At 48.6% G+C, this 22,709-nt stretch overlaps 1 protein-coding gene across 4 annotated transcripts in view; it reads left to right on the forward strand.

The window, feature by feature from the left end:
* Positions 1–7,077: 7,077 nt before the first annotated feature.
* The window catches only part of WWC3 (WWC family member 3), a 130,361-nt gene continuing 114,729 nt past the window's right edge, over positions 7,078–22,709 (forward strand). For 2 of the 4 annotated variants that reach the window (XM_082375492.1, XM_082375494.1), the window contains exon 1: positions 7,081–7,652. In XM_082375492.1, coding sequence (XP_082231618.1) covers positions 7,366–7,652 — 287 coding nt within the window. In that variant the 5' untranslated portion in view covers positions 7,081–7,365. Of the gene's footprint in view, positions 7,653–22,709 lie in introns of all 4 variants that reach the window. The other 2 variants (XM_082375496.1, XM_082375493.1) reach the window with 2 other exon arrangements.

Consider the following 22,709-nt stretch of genomic DNA (forward strand, 5'->3'; position numbering starts at 1 on the left):
GGCCTCTTTCCCCAAAATGATCTTCTGTGCTGTTGCTGAAAATTGCTGTCCCTTTGGAATGTTCAAAGGACACAATGACTAAAAGTCAAAGGTATGGACAGGGCCCTGTGTTCCGAAGGGCTTGTGCTTGTTTTAATTGTCTACCATCACCATCTTGAAATTATTAATATTTTTTTAAACAAGGGGTCTGCTGTGGTCTGAATGTTGGTGTGCCCCCCAAGTTCATGTACTGAAGTCCTAGCCCCCCGATGATGGTATTGGAGGTGGAGCCTTTGGGAGGTGCTTAGGTCATGATGATGGAGCTTCACGAATGTGATCAATGTCCTTTTCAAAGAGACCTCACAGAGCTCCCTAAACCCGTCCACCATGTGAAGACGCACCGGATCATGCTGGCACCCTGATCATGGACTTCCCAGCCTCCAGAACTGTGAGAAATGAATGTCTGTTGTTTATAAGCCACTCTGTTTGGCGTGTTTTGTGGAAGCAGCCTGAGAAGGGTCTCGCCTTTTCATTTGGCACTGCAAAATGTAGACAGCAAACTGTGTAGCCAGTCCTGGGTGGGGACACCAGGCAGGGGAGAGGCAGAGGAAACAGGCAAAAATCAAACATTGCTGACACCATGGTAGGCTCGGGGCTGGCTTTTTGCCCATTTCTACTTCTGTGCCAGGTAAGCCAGGCTGAACTTCGTGGAGACATGGCCTAAAGTTGAATGACAAACAAATCCAGACTGTTAAATATGCTTCTCACGCAGAGCTGAGTAGCGCTTGGCACCTCTTAAATGATAAGTAAAGCCCTATTGATTATGGAGTTGAGTAATGGAAACACTAACCGGATGGCTCTCTGAATCAATACAGTAAAATCGGTTTTTTTAGATGCCCGCACCCCCGCACCATCCCCTTCCATGTGTGTAACATAGCGCTTCACAAACCAATGGGTCCGGGCTGGCCATTTGGATGAGTTCCCCCGCGATGCTGGTGCTGCCGGCCCATGAATCACTCTGTGGACGTAAAGAGTTGTAGAAACACAGAGCAACTGGCTATCAAGTCAGGAGGTGTAATGGGGAATTTACGTGTCCACCTGACTGCACCACAGGGTGCCCAGATATTTGGTCAAATATTCTGGGTGTGTTGGTGTGGGTGCTTCTGGATGAGAGGAACACTTGAATCAGTAGATTGAGGAAAGCAGATGTGGGTGGGTCTCATCCAACCCGTCAAACGCCGGAGTAAAACAAAAAGATTGACTCTCCTGTGAGTCAGTAAGTAAGGGGGAACTCCTCCTGCCTGCCTGATTGCGCTGGGTCATCCGCTTTTTCCTGCCTTTGGACCTGAAGTGAAACATCAGCTCTTCTGGGGTCTCCAGCCTGCTGGCCTTGGACTGAAAGCATATCATTGGCTCTCCTGGGTTTCCAGTTTGCTAACTCAACTTTTCCTTACTCAGCCTCCATAATCACATGAGCAAATTCCTCATAATGAATCTCGATAGATGTATCCTATTGGTTCTGTTTCTCTGGAGAAACCTGACTAATACAGAGGTCAGATGGGATAGCTGAGCTTTGATCTCAGGGCTGATGCTTTTTAGCAGTGGCCAGATCACATTGGCCTAGTTACTTACATTGCCTGGGCCTTGATTTCCCCACTAAAAGCCTAGGTAGAACAAATGTTACCATCAATTACACGTGTATTACAGGGCTTCTCTACATCAGCACTGACATTTGGGATGGATAATTCTCTGTTGTGGGGCTGTCCTGGGCCCTGTAGGGTGTTGAGCGACAACCCTGACTTCTACTCACTGGACGCCCGTAGCAAACGTCTCCAGATGTTGCCAAATGTCCCCTGGGGGCCACAGTCGCCCCCCCGTTGAAAAGCACTGATATATAACAAACATCTCAGGGTTGTTGTTTCAGGATCTAATGACGTTGCCTGTGTTCCAAAACTGTTCCGTTCATGCTACAAAAGAGACTAATTTATAATACTGGTGTCATCAAATGAAAAAAAAAAAACTGTTAATAACCCAGAGACTGCTCATTTCTGTGTCGGATAAATCCGCCTTCTTGTTTCTGTAAGCCTGAGACTTCCAAGCTGGTCTGCTTGGCTCATAAAGCAGAGGTCTGCAGTTGAAGAATCTGTTTTTCCAAATCCACAGGGGACCAGAGTCATAATCCTAAACAGGAGAGAACCCAGCCAGGAGGAAGCATCGTGTAATATGCCGGCTCATGGCAGCTGTGTCTTCTGAAAATTATGGTTTGCCTGGAATACATTTCCATTTGGCTCGTTACCATTTTGTGCAACACAACCCAAGGGTTGGGAAGGAGAAGTAAAAATATAGTTTTGGGAGGGGAGACCTGGAGAGGAAGCAAGTGGGTGACAGCAAATATTCTAAGTTTGGGAGAGAAATTGGTCTTACTTTTTTTTTCTTAAAACTGAAGTTTAATAACCCAGGTACAAATGCCGAGTCCGCCTACAACATGACAGCCATGAACCAACGCCAAGGGCATCGCTGTGCGCGGAGAAGCCAACACACAGCAGAATAAAGCACTAAAATGACCAAACAGACGGCCTGGTTTATTCACACAGCTGACTCTTTCAGAATACTCTGCATCTCTTTGGAATGGAAGATCAGGACGTGAGAAAAAGCTCATGTCAAAACTGCACAAATCTACCCAAGTCAAGGAAGTCCCATTTGAGAAAAGTGTTCCCAGGCTCCCCGTCCACACTCAAAATCCAAACAAGGGCGTTTCCGATCCCAAGTCAAATAAGTGTCTAAAGTTGAAAACTTAAAGTCAGGAAAAAAAAAACCTCAGGGAATAGCCCCACCCGCCCGCTTTTAGTTCCTGAACCTGGGGAGAGGTCTCGGGTTAGGGATCTCGGCATTGCTCTGTGCCTCTGCAGTCCCTAAACCGGCAAGACAGGAATTAGCCAGAACTCCAGCTGATCTTCTCTACAGCTTGTGGATTTGCATTATTTAAATATATGGGAAGCGCACATAATTGAGTAACTATTCCAGCATTTAAAGAATGCCAAACAATGAGCCATTTCTTCTTCAGACCCACTCTGGCCCATTTCCGTTTTCCTCTTAGCACATTGTGTAGAATTACCCACTGTGTCACTTCCTGGAACACATGATTGTTTATACAAGCAGGCAAGACTTCTCCAGCAGTATTTATTTCTCTCATTTTCGACATGACGATTGCAGCCCTGCTGGTGCTCCCTTTTCCAGAAGCTTCCCAAGTATTGAATGTGGATAGAGGCAATTTTGTACCTTCCTTGATAACTCAAGGTTATCCTTTGGGAAGAGAAGGCGGAATCTGAGTAAAAATCTTCGAACTCTGGGCATGCTTGCCTGGCATGCAAGGAGTGTGTTGGATTTACTCCTTAAGAAGCATTTTAAAGAAAATATTCTGCAAGCTCCACCTGAGGGCATTTTAACAGTTTGGGCAAGGGGATTCCCCAGAGGGTCTGCAAGGAGAACAAGTATGAATATTTGCATCTCCGGTACCCAGGGCCTAAGTGGATTTTTCCTGAGCCGTTTTTCCATCAGAAATCTTGGTGGGAGGAGAGGTCGCTACAATGTTTGTACTTTCGTTGTTGGCAAGGCTGTGGTATGAATATGGAGCCAATAAAGAATGCATAATTGTGCCTTCGGCTCAGACGAAAGCCTCCTCTCCCTGCAGTGTTTTGTGTATGCTTGTGTTTTTCAGTCCAACATGGAAAGCCCCACTTGACTGTGAGAAAGACAGGCCTTATTCTCCCTAACAATTAACACACGCACACAAAACTTCCCAATATATGGCAAAGCTGGGGAGGCAAGAGTCCCCTCACCCCCGCTACCAACTTCTCTACCATCCCAATGCCCAGCACAGGTCTTTACGGACCATCAGTTTCTGCCTGGGGCAAACATTACAAGGGAAGATGGAGGCCTCGGTCATCCCAAGTTCTGGTCTCTTCCTTTTGTTGGCTCATTTTAGGAAGACAAATGCGGCCGGTCTGCTTCGCTTCTCTGACTCAGAGAGGTCCAGGGGCCGTGGGTGGGCCTGTGGATAAAGCCTTTTCAGTGAGGGGCTTCCATCTGTCTCCACTGGCACACCGTGTGACATTTCTTCCCAATTCTCCTCTGTTAATGTGCAAATGAAATTCGGACTATCTGTAGATGTTGTCACGATGGTCAAATGGTTTATATTTGCTAAGTGCTTGGAAGAATAAGCACAGCAGACTCTCTGGGGTCAGGCTGTCTAGAAGCAGCGCCCAAGGAGGGGTAGTTCTCATGCAAGTGATGGATGCGGGTAGGGGAGGCAGGCTAGAGAGGAAAGGAGCTAGCAAAGCCATGGTAGCCCATGGGGGGCTTTGGAGGGTGAGGTGCACTACACTTTGTCCCACCAAGGCAAGGGGCCTGGTCTGTCATACTGCAGAAGCAGTCCCGGGGCAGGGGGCGGGGGGAGCGTCACCTCTCAGACATCTGTCCTCCAAGGGTAATCCTCTGAGAAGGGTGTGCGCCCCAGCCACGGAGATCTGGGTGAGGCACCGGACATATCTGCTAGGAAATCAGCAAGTATTTGGTGACTGCGGCTACACGTGCCAAGGGGCAAGGGCTCAGGACTCGAGAATCTAAGGACCGGTGCCTCAGCTTCCTCATCCAAGCCATCTTCCTTTCGGTCTCACAAGGCCTCCCCTGAGTTCCCAGTCTGAACTGGCACCCTGGCTTGGTTTGTAGACAAGCCACAGTCCTAAATGCCTATTCTTGGTTTAGTCCCCGACTTGGGGGCTGGGGGTGCACAGACTCTTTCCTGTTCTCTGCAGCATCCCAACGCCCAGCCCAGTGCCTGCATGTGGTAGGTCTGCAGCCAGTCTGAGGAGTCCAGAAGAAGATCTCATGCTCAGGGAAAGGCCCATCAACACTTGCCTCTTAGCTCCTCATGGGGTGTAGCTTCCCCCACCCCTTACTCTTTATCTGATACTTTTTCATCTTGCCTTTCCTTCTATGAGTCCTTTGATGTGTGTGGGTGTTCTCTCTCTCTGTTGAGGTTGGCGTCACTCCAATGCACTCCAGCCCCATTCAGGATAATTTTTAGTGATAGCGCCCAGATCTGTGAAATTCTGAACTGACACGATGCCTGGCAGGGAGGGCGGGACTGCAGCTTCAGCCCAGCCATGTCGGGTGGTAAGGTGACTGCAGCGTGGGCAGGGGGAGAGGGACAAGGCAGTGGCAGCCTCCTTGGTAATAAAGCATGCCGATCAGAAGGGAAGACGTCAGGGTAGGGACACTCAGCATTTGGGCATTCTCTGGAACATGCAAGATCACAAAGTATTTGCTTTTTTGATACGCTCCATCCCTTTCCCTTGGACATTTAATAACTGTGCATGTGTAACGAAAAGGACTCCAGTGGTGGAATTTCCGGCATATGATGTTCGGGTGGGGGCAGATTCTTGGGGAGCAAGGAAGTTTCTGTGTTGTGGTGGGAGAAGAGGAGGAAAGACCTCCCTCGGATATGTCCCAATTACAGTCTCCATGCCTTCACATTCTTTTTTTTTTTTTTTTTTTAATTTATTTATTTTATTTTTATTTATTTTTGGCTGCGTTGGGTCTTTATTGCTGCAGGCGGGCTTTCTCTAGTTGCAGAGAGCGGGGGCTCAGTAGTTGTGGCGCACGGGCTTAGTTGCTCCGCGGCATGTGGGATCTTCCCAGACCAGGGCTCGAACCCGTGTCCCCTGCATTGGCAGGCAGATTCTCAACCACTGCACCACCAGGGAAGCCCCACATTCTTTTTTAAAACAACTTTTCCCCTTATAAAAGTAATATAACCCTTTTACAAACAATTTAGACAGTAAATATGATAATTAAAAAAAAATCATCCCACTGAAGGAATGCAAACTGCTGTGAGCATTTGGGGAGGTTTTCCTCTAGTCTCTTCCCCTATGTAGCTAGATATGGATTGCTGTTAGGGTTTTTATTAGATCTTTTTGTATCACTGTAACAGTGTTTTAAAACCTCCCTGATACTTTCCTGCATTTCCTGGCATTAAGTCTTGTGGCCAGGGATCTGGAGCACTAAGTAGTAGCTGGGGGATTTGGAGCAAGAGAGAGCCCCATCTTTGGACTTCAGTTTCTCCAGCTATGAGATGTGAGTAGAACATAACTACCAATTACCATAGAGGTTTCATGTTTTAGGAGCTGACCTGGCTTCCGCCCAAGCAGTGGCCTACTTGGGTCTCCACTCACACTACTGGATCCTCCAGACTGGAAGATGCAAGAGCTCAGGGCAGGTCAGGGGCCCTGGCCCAGAGTGGGGACTTCGGACCAGCCCTGCTGGGGCTCTCCTGGCAGGGATGAGAAGTGCCCACCTGCCCAGCTCCCCACTTCCAGGTGTGTCCTCCAGGTCCCACCCAAGAGGACCGGCCTCGGGTTCCTCCTCCAGCTACGGAGCTCCCTCGGCCTCTCTTCCGGGGGCTTACCCACCCTCGCGGGACCATCCTGAGTATTCGGGAGACCCAGGGCGCAGCTCCCCTCCCCCACCAAGTGGGCAGAGAGGAGGACCCCAGACATTCAAGGCCTGAGAATGGGTGCAGTGAGGTGACCGCCCTCTCCCCCGGGAATTGTTTGGGCCCCAAGAGTCAGCCCCCGGCAGGCCGCGCCTGCAGCCCGGGTGGGGCGCCGTCCTCCCGGCCCTCCTTCCTCTCCGCGGTGGCCCGGGGGCGGACGGACGCGGCGGCGCCCATCCTGGCTCCCGTGCGGTTTCCCGGCGAGGCCCAAGGAGGTGGTGGAGCTGGAGAGAAGAGGGAGGAGCGCGCGGAGCAGGAGGGGAAGACGGAAGAACACTGAGCGGGGCTGGGGGGGTAGGAGCAGCCGGCTGGGGAGGAGGAGTAGAAGCAGCGGGCGGGGGTGGGGGCTGGGGGGCAGAGGAGCCAAGAGCCGAGGAGCCCCCAGGAGAGATTGGAGGCGGAGCAGCCAAGGGAGATTGAAGGGCTTGCAGCAAGCGGGGGAGGAGCCGCCGAGGGGATGGGGAGGGGCGGGGCCACAGGCGGGGCGGGGCCTGCGTAGCCCCCGCCCCTACCGGGCGGCGCCGAGGAACGAAGATGGCCGGGCGCGCCGCGGGAACTGAGGGGCCGCCGGTAGCGGCTGCGGCAGCTCTGGGGCCGTGACTCCACGAGCGGCGGCGACTCGAGTGACCCAGGCGGCGCGGGCGGCAGCGCGCAGGGCCGGGCGGGCGGCGGGCGGCAGGCGGGCGCCGGTGCGCGGGCACCGGGCGGAGGATGCACCGGGCGCGGCGGGCGGCTCCCCGCGGCCGCCCCCGCGCCCCGGACGCCGGGCCTTAGTGCTGGCGGAGGAGGCGGCGCGCGTGGGGCGGCCGGGCGGCGGCGGGGCCCGCGCCGTCATGCCATGGCTGAGCGGCGGCCGGCGGCGGCGGCGGGGACAGCCGCGCGAGGCCCCGCGGGAGCCGCCTCAGCCCGCGCAGCCCCCGCGGGAGCCGCCGCCGCCGCCCGCGCCCCCCGCCGCGGCCCCCGCGCCCCCCGCGCCCTCCGCGCCGCCACCCCCGCGCGCCCGGGAGAGCGCCGAGCTGCCGCTGCCCGCCGGCTGGGAGGAGGCGCGCGACTACGACGGCCGCGTCTTCTACATCGACCACAACACGCGCCAGACGTCGTGGATCGACCCTCGCGACCGGTAAGGGGGGCGCGGGCCCCGGCCAGGATTAGGGCGCCCCATACCTTGGGCCCAGGGAGAGGATCGAGGACCCGGGAGGCCTCCGGGTGTGGGCGAAGATCGTGAGCCCTCCGCGCCCGGCGAGGATCCGGGCGCCCCCATCCCCGGACTCCTGGCCGAGGATCGAGGCGCCCCCGCTCCCGGCCTCGAGCCCCAGGAGTGCGGAATCCCCGGCCTCCACCGCGGGGCGGACACTCTTCCTTGGTTCCCTCACGTCACCCGCTGACCGACGCCTGGGAGCTGGGCGCCTGGAATTTCCTCTCCAGGGGCTGACGGATGGCCCTCTCTTCCTTTTTCCTCCGCGGTCTCGCCCATCCCTGTCGGGCCTCCGCGGCCCACCGCCCCCTGGCCGTGGCCCTACAGGCGCCCCCGACCTCGCGGTGGCCAGATGAGCTGTCATCTTGGAGCACAAACGTGCGCCCCAGCCTCGTGGTGTGGGTTCCTTGTCTGGCGGGCTGAGCCTAGTTTCCATTCGAAGGCTGTGCCAGATGGGACACTTCAGGGATTCCCGATTCTTTGGAGTAACCATCAAACTTGTGATGGCTGCTCTTTAGCGCCTTAAAAGTTGAGTTAAAATTCTGATTGAAAAAGCCTGTGTACTGCGGTCAGAATGGGCTATGATTAGACCCATATGCTTTTTGGAATAAAGGGAAAACAAGAGTTGAATTTTAGGTTTCCTTTTTGTGCAAGATCCGAGCAGAGCGTTAAATTGTCTTATTATTCACGTAAATAAATCCTACGGAGTGAAAAACGGATGCTTCTAAAAGCACCACCAGATTACGATTAATTAAGTTCATGTAATGACTTCTTCGTTAACTTTTTGTTCGATTGTCTGTTGGTTTCAGTTGGTTCAGCTGCTTTTGGGGAGAGGCATTTTTTTGTGGAGTTGGAATTCTGTTGAAACCAAGGGATTACAGTGATTATCTGATATCTTGTCCTATCTGGAGCAACTTCTCTCCACACTGGGCCTGAGTGCCAGAAAGGAAATACTGCAAGCTTCCCAGTGATTTTGAGACTTGAAAAGGCCCAGCGTGGTGACAGGCTCCTGCTTCCTCCTACCTGCACTGGAAAGGCAGCGCTGCATGGCACTGGCGTTTGAAAATAAACCTTTGGGGAGGGAAGCTGCTAAATTATTGTTTGAAGATTTCTCTGGGTTCAGATAGGGAAAAACAAAGGAAGGCAAAAGGATCATGGTTCCCTAACATTCTCTTTGAACATGGCAAGCTTCTGGACTCAGAAACTTAGAGAGATTATAGCACAGTTTATTGGCTTAAAAAGATGCTTAGTTATTTTGAAAATCAGGTGAGATCATATGATAATTTTAACCAAAGGCTAGAGCCACAGCTGTCTGATCAAGCCTTGGATGGTTCTGGAGTTGGTAGAACTGCTTGGAATGTGGTGCCCTTTTATGCTGTATGTCTGTTAAAATTCCAAACAACTGGAAAATGAACCAATTAAAAAATACTGTTTTGCTTAGAAAAGGCAAAGACTCATTTTATGAGGGTAATATAAAACAGTTGTGGTTACATTGGAGTGTGGGTTCATGATGAAAAGTATAAATGTAAGAATTTCCATTTTAATGGTACAACCCAGGCCATAGGTGAGCAGACCCCACAGAAGACAGCTTGTAGAATCTTCCTTTCCATGTATTTCATACACATTTCCTATGTTCCTCTTTCCAGAAGTCTGTGTTATTGAATGACATTTTATACATCACTTACGTTACAGGTTTTTAAAAAGCCCTGTTTCTAATGCTAAAATTGTCGGTGGAGTGAACGAAAGTGGACATTTTACATTTTTTTGTAAAGTAAAAGCGTGTACGCTTTTATGAGACATTGTTTTCATAGTGAGTGAAAATTCAGCAGGGGACAGCTTGCACTTCAGCTCCCATAATACCTTGCCCGAAATATGTATGGAATGCTCAGCGAGCCACCGACATTTAAGTGGAGTCTGCGGAGGGTGTAAATGCTGTAATAGTCATTCTTCTTCTTTCACGACAGAACCCTGCCGATTTTTATAGGGGGCCGGTTATCCTTTAAAGTTGTAGTTGATTTTTATGATATGGAAAAAACCGTGTGTCAGAGCACGCAGCATTTTCTCCATGTGCATCTGACAGTTAAAACCCTTTTTGAGTTGCATTTGATTCACACGACTGGAAAACGGTATTCAGAAAATGAGGACTTTCCCCAAACAGCTTCCAAATGGAGAACTGTCAGGAGAGGCAAAGAAATAGGTTTTTAAAGAAAATGAAATTATGGAGGAATAGATGAATGTAGTCAGTTAGGCGAAAATTGTTGCCGACTGAAAACATCATTTCCTATATAATTTATTAAACCTAATAGCATAAAATATGCTGCCGTAAGCAAGGTCACCGAGGGCCAAGGTTTGTAAACAAACTCTTCTAGAGTTTTATAGTAATTCCATTCAATGTTGTATTTAACAACATTGGGTCTTGCCAGCTCAGGGTGTGTTGGTGAATTATTGTAGCTGTACTTTCTTTTTCAAGTTACAACGAAGAGGTTGCAAACGTAAGGAGACATCTTTACAGATGTGGCTACAGATGTGTAAAAAACAAATCTCAATATTTTCAAAACAGAATTTCTTTAGTTGGAGTATGAACCCACCTTAGGTTTAAATTCACTATCTCTGCAGATCAGTACTGTGCATATAATTTTCGTAGTTAGTTTTCTGGGAATCATACCCAAAAACTTTGTTAAAAAATATAAAGTTGGGACTTCCCTGGCGGTCCAGTGGTTAAGACTCCTCGCTCCCAATGTAAGGGGCACAGGTTTGATCCCTGGTCGGGGAACTAAGAATCCCACATGCTGCATGGCGCGGCCAAATAAATAAATAAATAAATAAGATTAAAAATAAAGTTGATTCACCATTTTTGTGACTGGTAGTTTCTGTGGGTGAGTTGTGTGTGGTTTACATTAGTGACACATATGTGTTCCACATACATCAACTCAGAGATCAATGGCCACTTTATAAAAAGGTATTTACCATTTAGGTGGATAATATGGGAAGAACTTTTCTGCCTCTTTTGGAAAAATTCAGTGCCTTTGACATGTATATGTCTGCTTCTTGCAGGGTTGTATTGATATTAACCTATAGGTGGACTGATCTGTTGAAACTTAGCGTTCTGTTTCCGATAGCTCAGTTGGGATTGCACATTACTGGAAATGCCAACCTCGAGCAGTTTGAGTGGTGGACCATGTCACATTTGAGATCAAAGCAGAGTATAAATGATCAGGATGGCAGTGGAAGGCCCAGATTATATCATGACAAAAGCTTTTAGGGATCCATTTGTTCACGAGATGGGGTTTGACCTGCGCCACGTGGAGAAATTCTGTGATATATTAAAAGTCTTTTGAACAGGCTGTTGCTTTAAGGGGAAAGCAATCCATGGTTCCGGAATTTGCCAGGTTGGAGCCCCACATAACAGGGCCAGATGGCATCATTGCTACCTTCTTGGAACCTTTATTCAGTGTTAATTAATAGGAGGTTTACTATATTTACCCCGCAGAGTCTATTTTGGGATTATATAAACTTTCTGATAAGCAAATAATGATTTTTCCATTTTTCATTCTTTAACATTATAGGTAGTCTCTGTGTATACATGGGGGAGTGTCTTGCTTTTCAGGCTATAAGGAGTGGGCTTCTGTAAGAATCTTCTTCCATTTAGATAATCAACAACCACTTCTTGGTTTGTTCTCCGTCTAATATCTTTCTTTCTTTCTTTCTTTTCTTTTCTTTCTTTCCTTTTTTTTTTTTTTAAGAGGAGCGAATGGAAAAGTCATTCATTTCCAAAAATATCTCCCGGATGTTTGGAAATCTCTAAGTTTCCTTTTCTTCCCTTTCGCTCTGCTTTTGGAAGTGGAAACTGTGTTTCACCTCTGGTAGGTTGTAGTGCATAAACCCTTGGGTCAAGTGACATATTAAAGGTCACCGGGTGAGCCTGGGTCCTTTTGCTAATTGGCTGCCTTTCCAGTAAATTCAGTAAAATTAATCTGATAGAATAAAAGCAGAGCTAAATTTTCCTGAGTTCAGTTATTCCCATTCAAATCCAGTAAAATGAAGTAATAGTTATAGATTCTTGGCCTCCTGTGTGCTGGGATGGTGGATGGAGACCAGGTTTGTCTGGGAGGTGGGAGACACATAAAATGGAGACAGTGATGGTCACCAGGCACCATTATCAGGTGGTGATGGCTTCGGAGAAAAGGAGGAGGGCTCACTAGAGCCTGGGGGTTCTTTATCCTTGTCAGTCATCTCCTAGGTTGAGCGTTTCTCGTGCTTTCTCAGTGCTGGGGATGAGAAGGGGGAATGTGAGGAAAGTGCTGCGGAAGAGGAAGTGCTGGGTGTGTTTGGAATAAGAGAGCGAACCGTTCAGTTTGACTGACCCCGAGCCTTCGTGTAAGGCAGGTCAGGCTCGGGCAAGACCACGCGTAGCTTGAATCCTCCAGCTTTGTTCTTGGAAGAGCCAGGGCCGCTTCCTTCCAACTCCTCATCTTGTATGTGAGGGCTGTAGCCAAGGCGTGCGTCCCACCGGCTGTGAGTAGGACAGGGACTTGAGCTGAGTCTTCTGACCCTGATGCAGTGCTCTGTCACATACGCCACCCCACTGCCCAGTCCCTACTCAGTTTTAAGCATACTGCCTCTGTTCATCTGTTCATTCGATCACCCATTCATTCATTGAGTAACTGTTGCACAGCCTCTCCATCTCAGGCACGCTTGCGGGTTCAGGACTCCAGTGCTGAGCACCAGCAGACAGGTCCCTGCCTCCACGGGGCTCACACGGGCCCGTGTCCTCTTCCCTGAGGCCTCACCGTGCTGTTCCTGCCTCCTGTTCTCCCCGCTGGGATCCCTTGGGTCTTAGGACATACGTGGAGTGCTTATCGTGTGCCAGGCACTCTAGGCGCTTGGTGGATGCTCTCACTGAAAGCCCACGAGGGCTGCAGGAGTTGTAGGTGGACAGGTGATGGAGCTGAGGCCAAGGGGGTTGACTTAGTAACCTCGCTTCCCAGAGCCAACGAGGAGGCGTCTGTCTTGACTCCGGAGTTGAGCCCAAATCCACTACCTAACCTGACCTTCCCTTGGCTGGGTAACCGTGTGCCCCTTGTACTGTGTTATACCCACTGGTTACTTTTATCTTATATTCACTGTTGTTTGATATTTAACAGACACCTCCCCCACCCCGCCCCCGATAGAATAATGGCCCTCCAAAGATGTCCATGTTCTAGTCTCCTAAACCTGTTAATAAATGACCTTCCAACACAAATGGCATTTGTAGGTGGGATTAAGTTAAGAATCTTGAAATGAGGTGATCATCCTGGATTATCTGGGTGGGCTCAGTGTCATCAGAAGAATCCTTACAAGAGGGCAGCAGGAGGGTCAGAGTCAGAGAACAAGATGTGACAGCAGAAGCAGATGTTGGAGTCATGTGGCCGTGAGCTGAGGAATGCAGGCAGTTTCTAGAAGCTGGAACAGCCAAGGAGGTGTATTTTTCCAGAGCTTGCAGATGGAACACGGCCCTGCTGACACCTTGATTTTGGCAGAATGAAACTGATTTTTGACTTCTGACCTCCAGAACTGTGAGGTAATAAACGTGTGTTGTTTTAAGCCACCTGGTTTGTGGCAGTTTGTTACAGCAGCAGTAGGAAACCAATACACCCCATGTGTTGTTCTCCCAGAGACGGTGGAAGCATGTGGCCAGCTTGGTGCAGTTGATAACAGCCACTCTAGCCGCTGTTTGTCGGGCGCTCAGGGGGACTGCGCCAGGCATTTTATAGCCGTTCTCTTGCTGGCTCCTCACACACTCCTAGGAGTCCTGCACCTTGTGGATTGAGCTCGGAGTTTCACTCACGTTAGGCACCAAGTCTTATTTGTTGAGCTAGCCAAGCATGAGTGACGGACAGGGTGGAATTCTGAGAGGAGAGGCCAGTTGGAAATTGTCGGAGGTTTTCACAGATGCTGACGGGCCTGAGTTAGAGATATCTGGGGCACTAGGACTAGAAAAGTCAGGGATTATATCAGAGAAATTGCGAGGGAGACAAGTAGTGCACAGGACTTAGCTGATGCTTGAATTAAGGCAGGTGAAATCAGGAGCGGGGAGGGGAGGGTGCTGAAGGAATCTTTCTGACACCTTAGGAGTAGCTGGGACTCACCAGGGGCCAAGCTGAGGCCTCCTATTAACCCCACTCATAAGCCTTCACTGTTTTTGCCACCGTTGTTGTTGATGGTGTATGTTCAGTGAGTCGGTTACATAGAGAAACATGTGGAGTCATTCAACTTACTGTATTGCTGACAGGCTGTGTCCTAAGAGGTATCCAAACTGGGCAGGTGTTACTTGAGAGCAGGGTTTCTCTGCCCGGGTACTATTCATATTTGGGGGCGGGTAATTCTTTATTGTCGCGCTGTCCTGTGTAGCGTAGCATATTTCGCAGCATCCCTGGTCTCTACCTAGTGCCTGCCAGTAGCACACCCCTCCAAGTCATGACAACCAAAAGTGTCTTCAGACATTGCCAAGTGTCCTCTGGGGGCCTGATGGCCTGATGGAGACCCGCTGAACTCCTTCTATCCACCTGGTTGCAGTGATGCACATTTAGGAGCTGAATTTGTTTCAAGCAGATTGGTGGTTACTAAGATGTTCCATAACAGGGGGTAAGACCACAGAGACCTGCTGTCTGTGTTTCCATGGAGAACGGATGTTAAACATATTTATGTGAAAAACCCTGAATTTACTAACCATGCAAATGGTAATACCAGTACATGAAACTTTGGGAAAGTAGTATGAATGTATTCTTCAATTTGTAGAATATTCTCAATCAATGGGTAGTTACTGAATGTCAAGTGTATACAAGTGTATATGCAGTGGAACAGAAGAAAATGAATCTCGGGACTTCCTTGGTGGCACAGTGGTTAAGAATCCGCCTGCCAATGCAGGGGACACGGGTTCGAGCCCTGGTCCGGGAAGATCCCACATGCAGTGGAGCAGCTAAGCCCGTGCGCCACAACTACTGAGCCTGCACTCTAGGGCCTGCGAGCCACAACTACTGAGCCCACGTGGTGCAACTACTGAAGCCCGCATGCCTAGAGCCCATACTCCACAACAAGAGAAGCCACCACAATGAGAAGCCCGTGCACCACAGTGAAGAGTAACCCCTGCTTGCCGCAACTAGAGAAAGCCCGCGCACAGCAACGAAAACCCAACACAGCCGAAAAAAGAAAATGAATCTGTTAACACTTCAGTGTTCTGCAGTAACCCAGAGAGAGCTGGCCTGGCCTTCTGCGCGCACGTGTGTGTGTGTGTGTGTGTGTGTGTGTGTGTGTGTGTGTGTGTGTGTGTGAGAGAGAGAGAGAGAGAGAGAGAGAGAGAGAGAGAGAGAGAGAGACGGGGATCAGGTTGCCTGGGATGCCCCCAAGAGACATCCCCATCCCTCTGTGGACGAAGGAGCCACCGGGGAGAGGATGGCCTCTGCCTTTGCTCAGAGGCTCTAGAAAGACAGGGCAAGGGCATCCTGAAAAGTTGCTTGTGGAGCTGTGAAATCCTCAACATTTTCCATCTGGAGGGCCCTCTTTTTATTTCCTTAAAGCTCCAGGGGTTCAGGGCGGGAGAGGGAAAGAAGAAGGGAGCTGGCTGGGCCAGCCCCTGGGGGACAAGCCCTGCAGTTCAGTGGGAGGGACATCGAGCCAGGCAGAGGTCTCCTGAGCGGCTCCTGTGTGCCAGCCTCAGTGCCGTCAGGAGATCGGGCACTGCCCCGGTGAGTGTGACATTTCCAGGCCGCCTGGAGCTCGGGCAGGACACCAGAGAGCCACCGCAGGAGGTGAGCTCCGTCCTGTGCAAAGGTGCCTGTCTCCAGTGTGGGGCCGCCCTCTAGTGTACGGGTCAACTGGGTTTGTCCTGAAAATTACCCCGGTTTTTAAAAATTGAGATATGCTTCACATACCATAAAATGTGCCATTTTAAAGTGCCCTATTTAGTGGTTTTTCGTACATTCACAAGGTTGTGCAACCATCACCACTGTCTAATTCCAGAACATTTTCATTGCCTCAAAAAGAAACCCTGTACCCTTTAGCAGTAACTCCCATCTCCCTCAGCTCCTGGCAACTACGAATCTGTTCTCTGTCTCTATAGATTTGTCTGTTCTAGACATTTCATGTACATGGAGTCGTGCAACCTGTGGCCTTCTGCGTCTGGCTTATCTCACTCAGCATCATGTTTTCGAGATTTGTCCGAGTCGCAGTGTGGATCAGTGCTCCATTCCCTTTCGTTGCCAAATACTGTTCCCTGGCGGGGCTGCACCGCGTTTTGGAAGCCGCCCTGAAGCGCCCGCCCTGTCCAGGTGTCCTTGCAGAATCTAGGAAGTAGCTATGTCTTTAATTCCACGAGGTCAACTCCCAACCGTTTTACTCAGAGAAAAATGACCATTCATAGGTTTACAGTGTCAAGATATAAACACGACCTCGTGTACTCAGTGAAAAATACGAGGTCTCAGGCTGGCTGTGATCAGCTGTTGTGTGTCCTGGTTTGTCTGATGCTTGTTTTGGCTCCTTGAGAGCTAGGAGCGGGCTTCCGCACTGGGGTTGTGCACAGTGGAACTGGCCGGGGAGTTCAGGAATGCTGGCGTCTCCCCACATGGGCCAGGTAGCCCCGAGTTTTAAGCTCCCCTGGAGATTACAGTGTGTAGCCAAGAGTCACAGTTTTGTGCCAGGGCTAGTGGAAAAGTGAGATATAGGAGGTGCTGATGTTTAACAGAAGTGGAGATGGCAATCTTAACATCGTGAGACTTGGTGCATTTATTAATTTTTCTCTGCAAATTGGACAAAGACGGTCATCTGTCTAATTTTGAAGGAGGAGAAGGTGCCCTTGTCCTGTGGCTCATTGCTAGCACGATGGCAGACCTTGCCTGGCAGGTCAGGGACAAGGCCAGGGTCACAGCCAGCCAGCTCGCTGGGCTCCAATCTCCAGGAGGGGGCCTGGCATTCAGAGAGCAGTTCAGAGATGGTCTGGCTGCACCCACCCGTGTTCGCACCCTCCCCTCCTTTCTCCTTTCTCCTTCTGTCCGGAAATGCCCGTCGCACACACTGGCCTTTCTCTAAGAGAAAATTAAAGATTGTAAAGAGGGGGTGATGCTGTCCTGACAGTAGGCCCTTCTGAGGCCTGTTGTACGCATTTATGAAGCTTAATGCACTTCATGTGATTAATCAACTGATTGATGCAGCCAAAGGAGCGAGAAACTTAATAAAAATTAATTGTTCAACATCCTGGTGACCAAAGAGCTGCCTGATTGAGTGTTTCTTTGCAAGCAGCTGTGCTTCTCTCCTGCAGACCCCACTTTCCAGTCTCTGTTGGCGCTGTGCTCTGATGCACAGATGTGCGTGGTCCTGACGGTGGATGCCCTTTAAAATGTTCAGACCCTCAGGGACCTGGGGTGTTTATCTATTATACGGGAACCCATTGAAGCATTCGTTCTTGCTTTACTAGAATGACACAATGTGGAAGTATGCAGAACACAAGAAAATCCCTGCCTGCCCCTTCCCCGGGTAACCAGCATTATAATAGCTTGCTGTGTGGCCTGCTCGGCCCTTCTCTACACCTCTGCCGAAGTATATGTGCAGAAGCCCGGATATTTGTTTTGGAAGTTTACATGAATGGGATCTTGCTATCAATTTTTTTTTTTTCTGTGACTTGCCATTTTCAGTTAACAATATGTCTAGACACTCTTTCCACCGTCAGAATGTACAGATCTACCACCATTCTCTAAAAAACCTTGTTTTTATTGGGGTAAAAGTCACATAACAAAATAACTCATTTTAAAGTAAACAACTCAGTGGCATTTGGTACATTACCAGTGTTGTGCAACCACCGCTCTGTCCAGTTCCAAAACATTTCCATCACCCCAGAAGGAAACCCTGTGGTCATTCAGCAGTCACTCCCCGCTCCCTTCTCCACCCCCAGCCCTGGCAATTGCCAAACCACCAATCTACTTTCTGTCTCTATGGATTTGCCTGTTCCAGGCATTTCGTATAGGTGGAATTCTATATTCCATATTTCATATCTCTATAACTGTATACAGATGGCCTTTTGTGTCAGGCTTCATTCACCTAGCCTAATGTTATTGAGGTTCATATATGTTGTAGGGATCTGGTTTTGTGCTTTTGCTTCTTGGTTTAATGCAGAGGACACACCATCATGGGATCCTAACTGAGGGCAGCCGTGCGAACTTTGCCCACGGGAGCAGCTGTCACCCTTCAAGAAAAATCAATTGAGGATCAAAGAAAAGAGATCAACTTAATTTAGCTTTTAGTTTGTTACTTTAAGAGAGAAGTATAAAATATTTCACATTTCTTTTTAAAATTAGGAACAGGTAGCCAAAAACGAATATATGGTAGGATTTTTATTAATCTAGATGCTTAGTCTGTGCCAGGTGCGATGGAGGGTAACACATAATTAATATCGCCTAGGCCTTTTCCTGAAGGGGATGAAAATGCAGCTGGGGAAACAAAAAGAACCTACATGAAATAATAGGCCAACAGCGCAGCGGTTACCAGCCTGCTGCCGGGGGAGCAGGGGTGGCTGGTGGGGGGAGATGGTCAGCCCTGAAGTCAGAAGATACAGAGGGTCCAGGTCCGCTCCTGCACCTGCACCTGTGGCATGCCACCACGCAAGTCCCCAGATTTCCTTGTGGCTGGATTTTCTTACATGTACGAGAAAACAATACTTGTTGTCAGTTGACGAACTGATGCTTGTTGAGTGTAAACTGTTTCCCAGATGTGATGACTGCCCCTGGGAGATCTTAGGACAGGGGTTGGCAAACAGCAGCCTACAAGCTGAATCCCGCTGGCCACCTGTTTTTATACAGCCTGCAAGATAAGAATGGGATTTTCATTTTTAAATGGTTGAAAAAGAATCAAAAGAAGAGTAGTATCTCATGAAAGTTATGGGGATTTCAAGTCTCAGTGTCCATAGATAAAGTTTTATTGGAGCACGGCCACAGTCGTGCAATTAGTTATTGTCTTTGGCTGCTTTTGCGCTATAAGGACAAAGTTGAGTCTCTGGACAGAGGCCATGTGGCCCGCAAAACTGGAGACATTTACTGTCTGGCTCTTTACAGAAAACGTGTGCTGACCTCTGATCTTAGGAGAATACAGGGTCTATTCAAGGAAACTATTAGTCACTGGGGGTGGGGTAGATAGGGGCTGGGGTGGGGGACACAGGATAAGAAGACCCCAGCGGGAAGTTTAACCAACTAGAGAGAAGGGGCTCAGAAAGATAAAACCCAGCGGGGGACCCTTTAGTCAAGGAACCCTCAATAGAGACTTCTCTCCTCCCCCTGAAAGGCTGCTGCATCTAACTGTCATAAGACAAGCAGGGAAAGTTAGATTCGATTATTTAAACAACATGCCAATTAAGACTACAGTTGAGGGATTTCCCTGGGGGTCCAGTGGTAAAGAATCCGCCTTATAATGCAGGGAACATGGGTTCGATCCCTGGTCGGGGAACTACGATCCCACATGCCGTGGGGCAACTAAGCCTGCGCGCCGCAACTACTGAGCCCTTGCGCCTCAGCTAGAGCCCGTGTGCCCTGGAGCCTGCACGCCACAGCTAGAGAGAGAAAACCCATGCACCACAGCTAGAGAGAAGCCCGCGCACTGCAATGATAGATCCCTCACACCTCAACAAAGATCCCGCGTGCCACAACAAAGACCCGACGCAGCCAAAAATAAATAAAATAAATAAATAATGAATAAATCTTTAAAAAAAAAAAGACTACAGTCGACCCTTGAACAACTTGGGTTTGAACTGCATGGGTCCACCGGATTTTTTTCAGTAGTAAATACTACAGCACAGAACTGTGGATACAGAAGAACTGTGGGTACAGAGGGCTGACTATAAGTTATACGCAGATTTTCGACTTTCTGGTGGGTGGGCACCCCTAACCCCTCTGTTGTTCGAGGGTCAACTGTACTTTATAATAAGAAGACAGGAAAATAAGCACTTTTAGAATGATTTTCATTAAAAATACACAGTTAATTCTGGGGATCTAATGTACAGCATTATGATTATAGCTAATAGCACTGTATTGTATACTTGAAAATTGCTGAGAGTAGATCTTAAATGTTCTCACCACAAAAAAGAAACGGTAATTATATGATGTCACAGAGGTGTTAGCTAACTCTGCTGTGGTAATCAGATTATTGCAATATATAAGTGTATCAAAATTAGCATGTTTGTGCACCTTAAATTTACACAGTGTTATATGTCAGTTATATCTGAATAATACTGGAAAAAAATACACAGTTAAGAAGCTAAGGTTCAAAGATACAAAACGTTTTAGTTCCTGGAAGAATTCGGGCATGGGACTCTCATTCTTTTGTGCTCCTAGGTAAACGAGGCTCCCCTCCCCCCACCTGTGCTTTATGAACTTGCGTGGTTTTTAAAGGCCAGTTACAGGAGTTGTGCGTGTGCACATATGTATCTGCTCAGAGCTGCTCTCCACCTCTCCCTACAGACCTGGAGACACAGAAAGACCCCCTGGGACTGGTGTCACAGGGAAAACCCTTCATTAACCTGCTCCCCTTCAGAGGAAACCGAGAGGTGCTCAAACCCCATTCCAGCCAACACAATGCACAGAATGAAATTGGTAGGACTCCGTTTATGTAGCATTCCTGAAATAAGACAACTATAGAGATAGAGGACGGATCAGTGGTTGCCAAGGATGACGGATGGGGGACAGGGGTGGGTATGGCTGTAAAAGAGTGGCATGAGGGAGGCTTGTAGTGGTGGACTGTTTCTGTATCTAGAAGCTACACACGTGATAAAATGGCATGGAACTCCACACACACACACACACACACACACACACACATATACACACACACGGAAGCACGTGAACTCTGAATAAGCTGTGTGGATTGTTCCATTGTTGGTTACCTGGTTTGGGGTTGTACTGTACTTGCGCAGGATAGGACCTTGGCGGAAACTGGATGAAGGGTGCATGGAACCTCCCTGTACATTTCTTTGCAACTTTCTGTGAATCTATAATTCTTTTAAAATGTTAAAAAGGAAATTGGAAAATGAAGGAATCAAGCAGAGATCTAGTTATTCAGTTTTTTTTTTTAATATTAACTACCTCCTTTCCTTTAACTCACTTATTTACATTTTATTCTGCTTTTTCTGTACAGTACCTAGCACATAGCAGGTTCTCAATAAATGTTTGTTTCATGTAATTATGCCTGTAGAAACAGGTTTTATTTATTCATAATGATAACCTTGTACTTCTGTATTTCACTTTCTCATATATTCTAGAGTTCTCAAGAGCAGAGCCTTCTTGCCAGCTGTCAGAGCCCCTGTTTTGTTGGAGTGGCCACCCTTGTCTTGACTCAGGGAATGTGACCCTCTCAGCAGCTCCTGGTGAAGTCTTTTTTTTTTTTTAAAGGAATTCCTTTATTTTTATTATTTATTTACTTATTTTTATTTTTATTTTTTTATTTTTTAATTAATTAATTTATGGCTGTGCTGTGTCTTCGTTTCTGTGCCAGGGCTTTCTGTAGTTGTGGCAAGCGGGGGCCACTCTTCATCGCGGTGCGCGGGCCTCTCACTATCGCGGCCTCTCTTGTTGCGGAGCACAGGCTCCAGACGCGCAGGCTCAGTAGTTGTGGCTCACGGGCCCAGTTGCTCCGCGGCATGTGGGATCTTCCCAGACCAGGGCTCGAACCCACGTCCCCTGCATTGGCAAGCGGACTCTCAACCACTGCGCCAGCAGGGAAGCCCCCTGGTGAAGTCTTGATGGCTCTAAGCCAGTGGTTCTCAACTAGGGGAGATTGCCCCCCCTCAGGGGGCATTTGGCAATGTCTGGAGACATTTTTGATTGTCACAACTGGAGGTGTATGGGGTGCTACTTGCATCTAGTGGGTAGAATCCAGGAACGCCGCCAGATATTCTGCAAAGCACAGGATGGCCCCTACCACAACAAAGAATAATCCAGTCCCAAATGTCAGTAGTGCCTCAGGTGGCTCTAAGCCAGTCATAGAGCAGCTAGGCCTGCAGTTGGCAGAGGCAGGAGCACATGACCCAGAGCCGTCCAGCGAGCTGGGAGGGGAGGTCTGAGACAGGCATGGTTGAGCAGAAGGCCCCTTGTTCCCGTAGACCTACACAGAAGTAACTCCTGCCAATTAGCGTCCTGTCTCCACCTAAACCTGCAGCCAGTCAGCCAAGCTGCTGCCATAAAAGCCAGCAGGGAGCTGCTGAGAAACCGAGGGTGGTGGAGTGGAAAGGCTGTATCTTTGTGAAGGTGGGTGGGTAGACAGTATAAGGTTCTGGAGCTGCCTGCCTGCAGCAGCTTTTCGTATGTGAAATGTAAAATAGCAAAGTCTCCTTATCTTTTAAAGCCAGTTGAATTGGGGTTTCTGTTACTTGCAGCCGGCAAAGGCATCCTCGCTTCTGTGTCTCTATCCCCTGTTGCCCTGTGTTCTCACCACTGGCGTTCTTCTTGGAGGCATAAGCTGCCACTGAGCAGCTGTGCTGTCGTTTATTAAGTATCCCTCTGTTTTCGACCATTTAGATTATCCCTGATCTGTATGATTATATAAGTACTGTAATTATTATGCTGCTAATGTGCAATTATTTTGTCTGTAGTGTTGTTTTTTTCCTTTCCATATTTGCCTTAAGAGATCTAGGCATGGGATAAATGCAATCCAGTGGTCGTTGATTTGCTGGAATACACTTCTATTTTGAAATGTTTTAGAATTACAGAAAAGTTGCAAAGATAGGATAGTTTTCCTCACTGTTACTATCTTATATTAGCATAGTACATTTGTCAGAACTAAGAAGCCTACCTTGATACGTTACTATTAAGCAAACTCCAGACGTTATTTGGATTTCACCAGTTTTTCTACTAATGTCTTTTTTACTATTACAGTGGTCTTTGGAACTGTTAAATTGTTGATGTTTATATGGTTGAATTCTAATATTTGTTTTTCCTTCATCTCTCTTTTGTGAGTATTCATATGTCCTTC

The sequence above is a fragment of the Balaenoptera borealis genome (assembly GCF_965194805.1).
Source record: "Balaenoptera borealis genome assembly, chromosome: X".
NCBI lineage: Eukaryota > Metazoa > Chordata > Mammalia > Artiodactyla > Balaenopteridae > Balaenoptera > Balaenoptera borealis.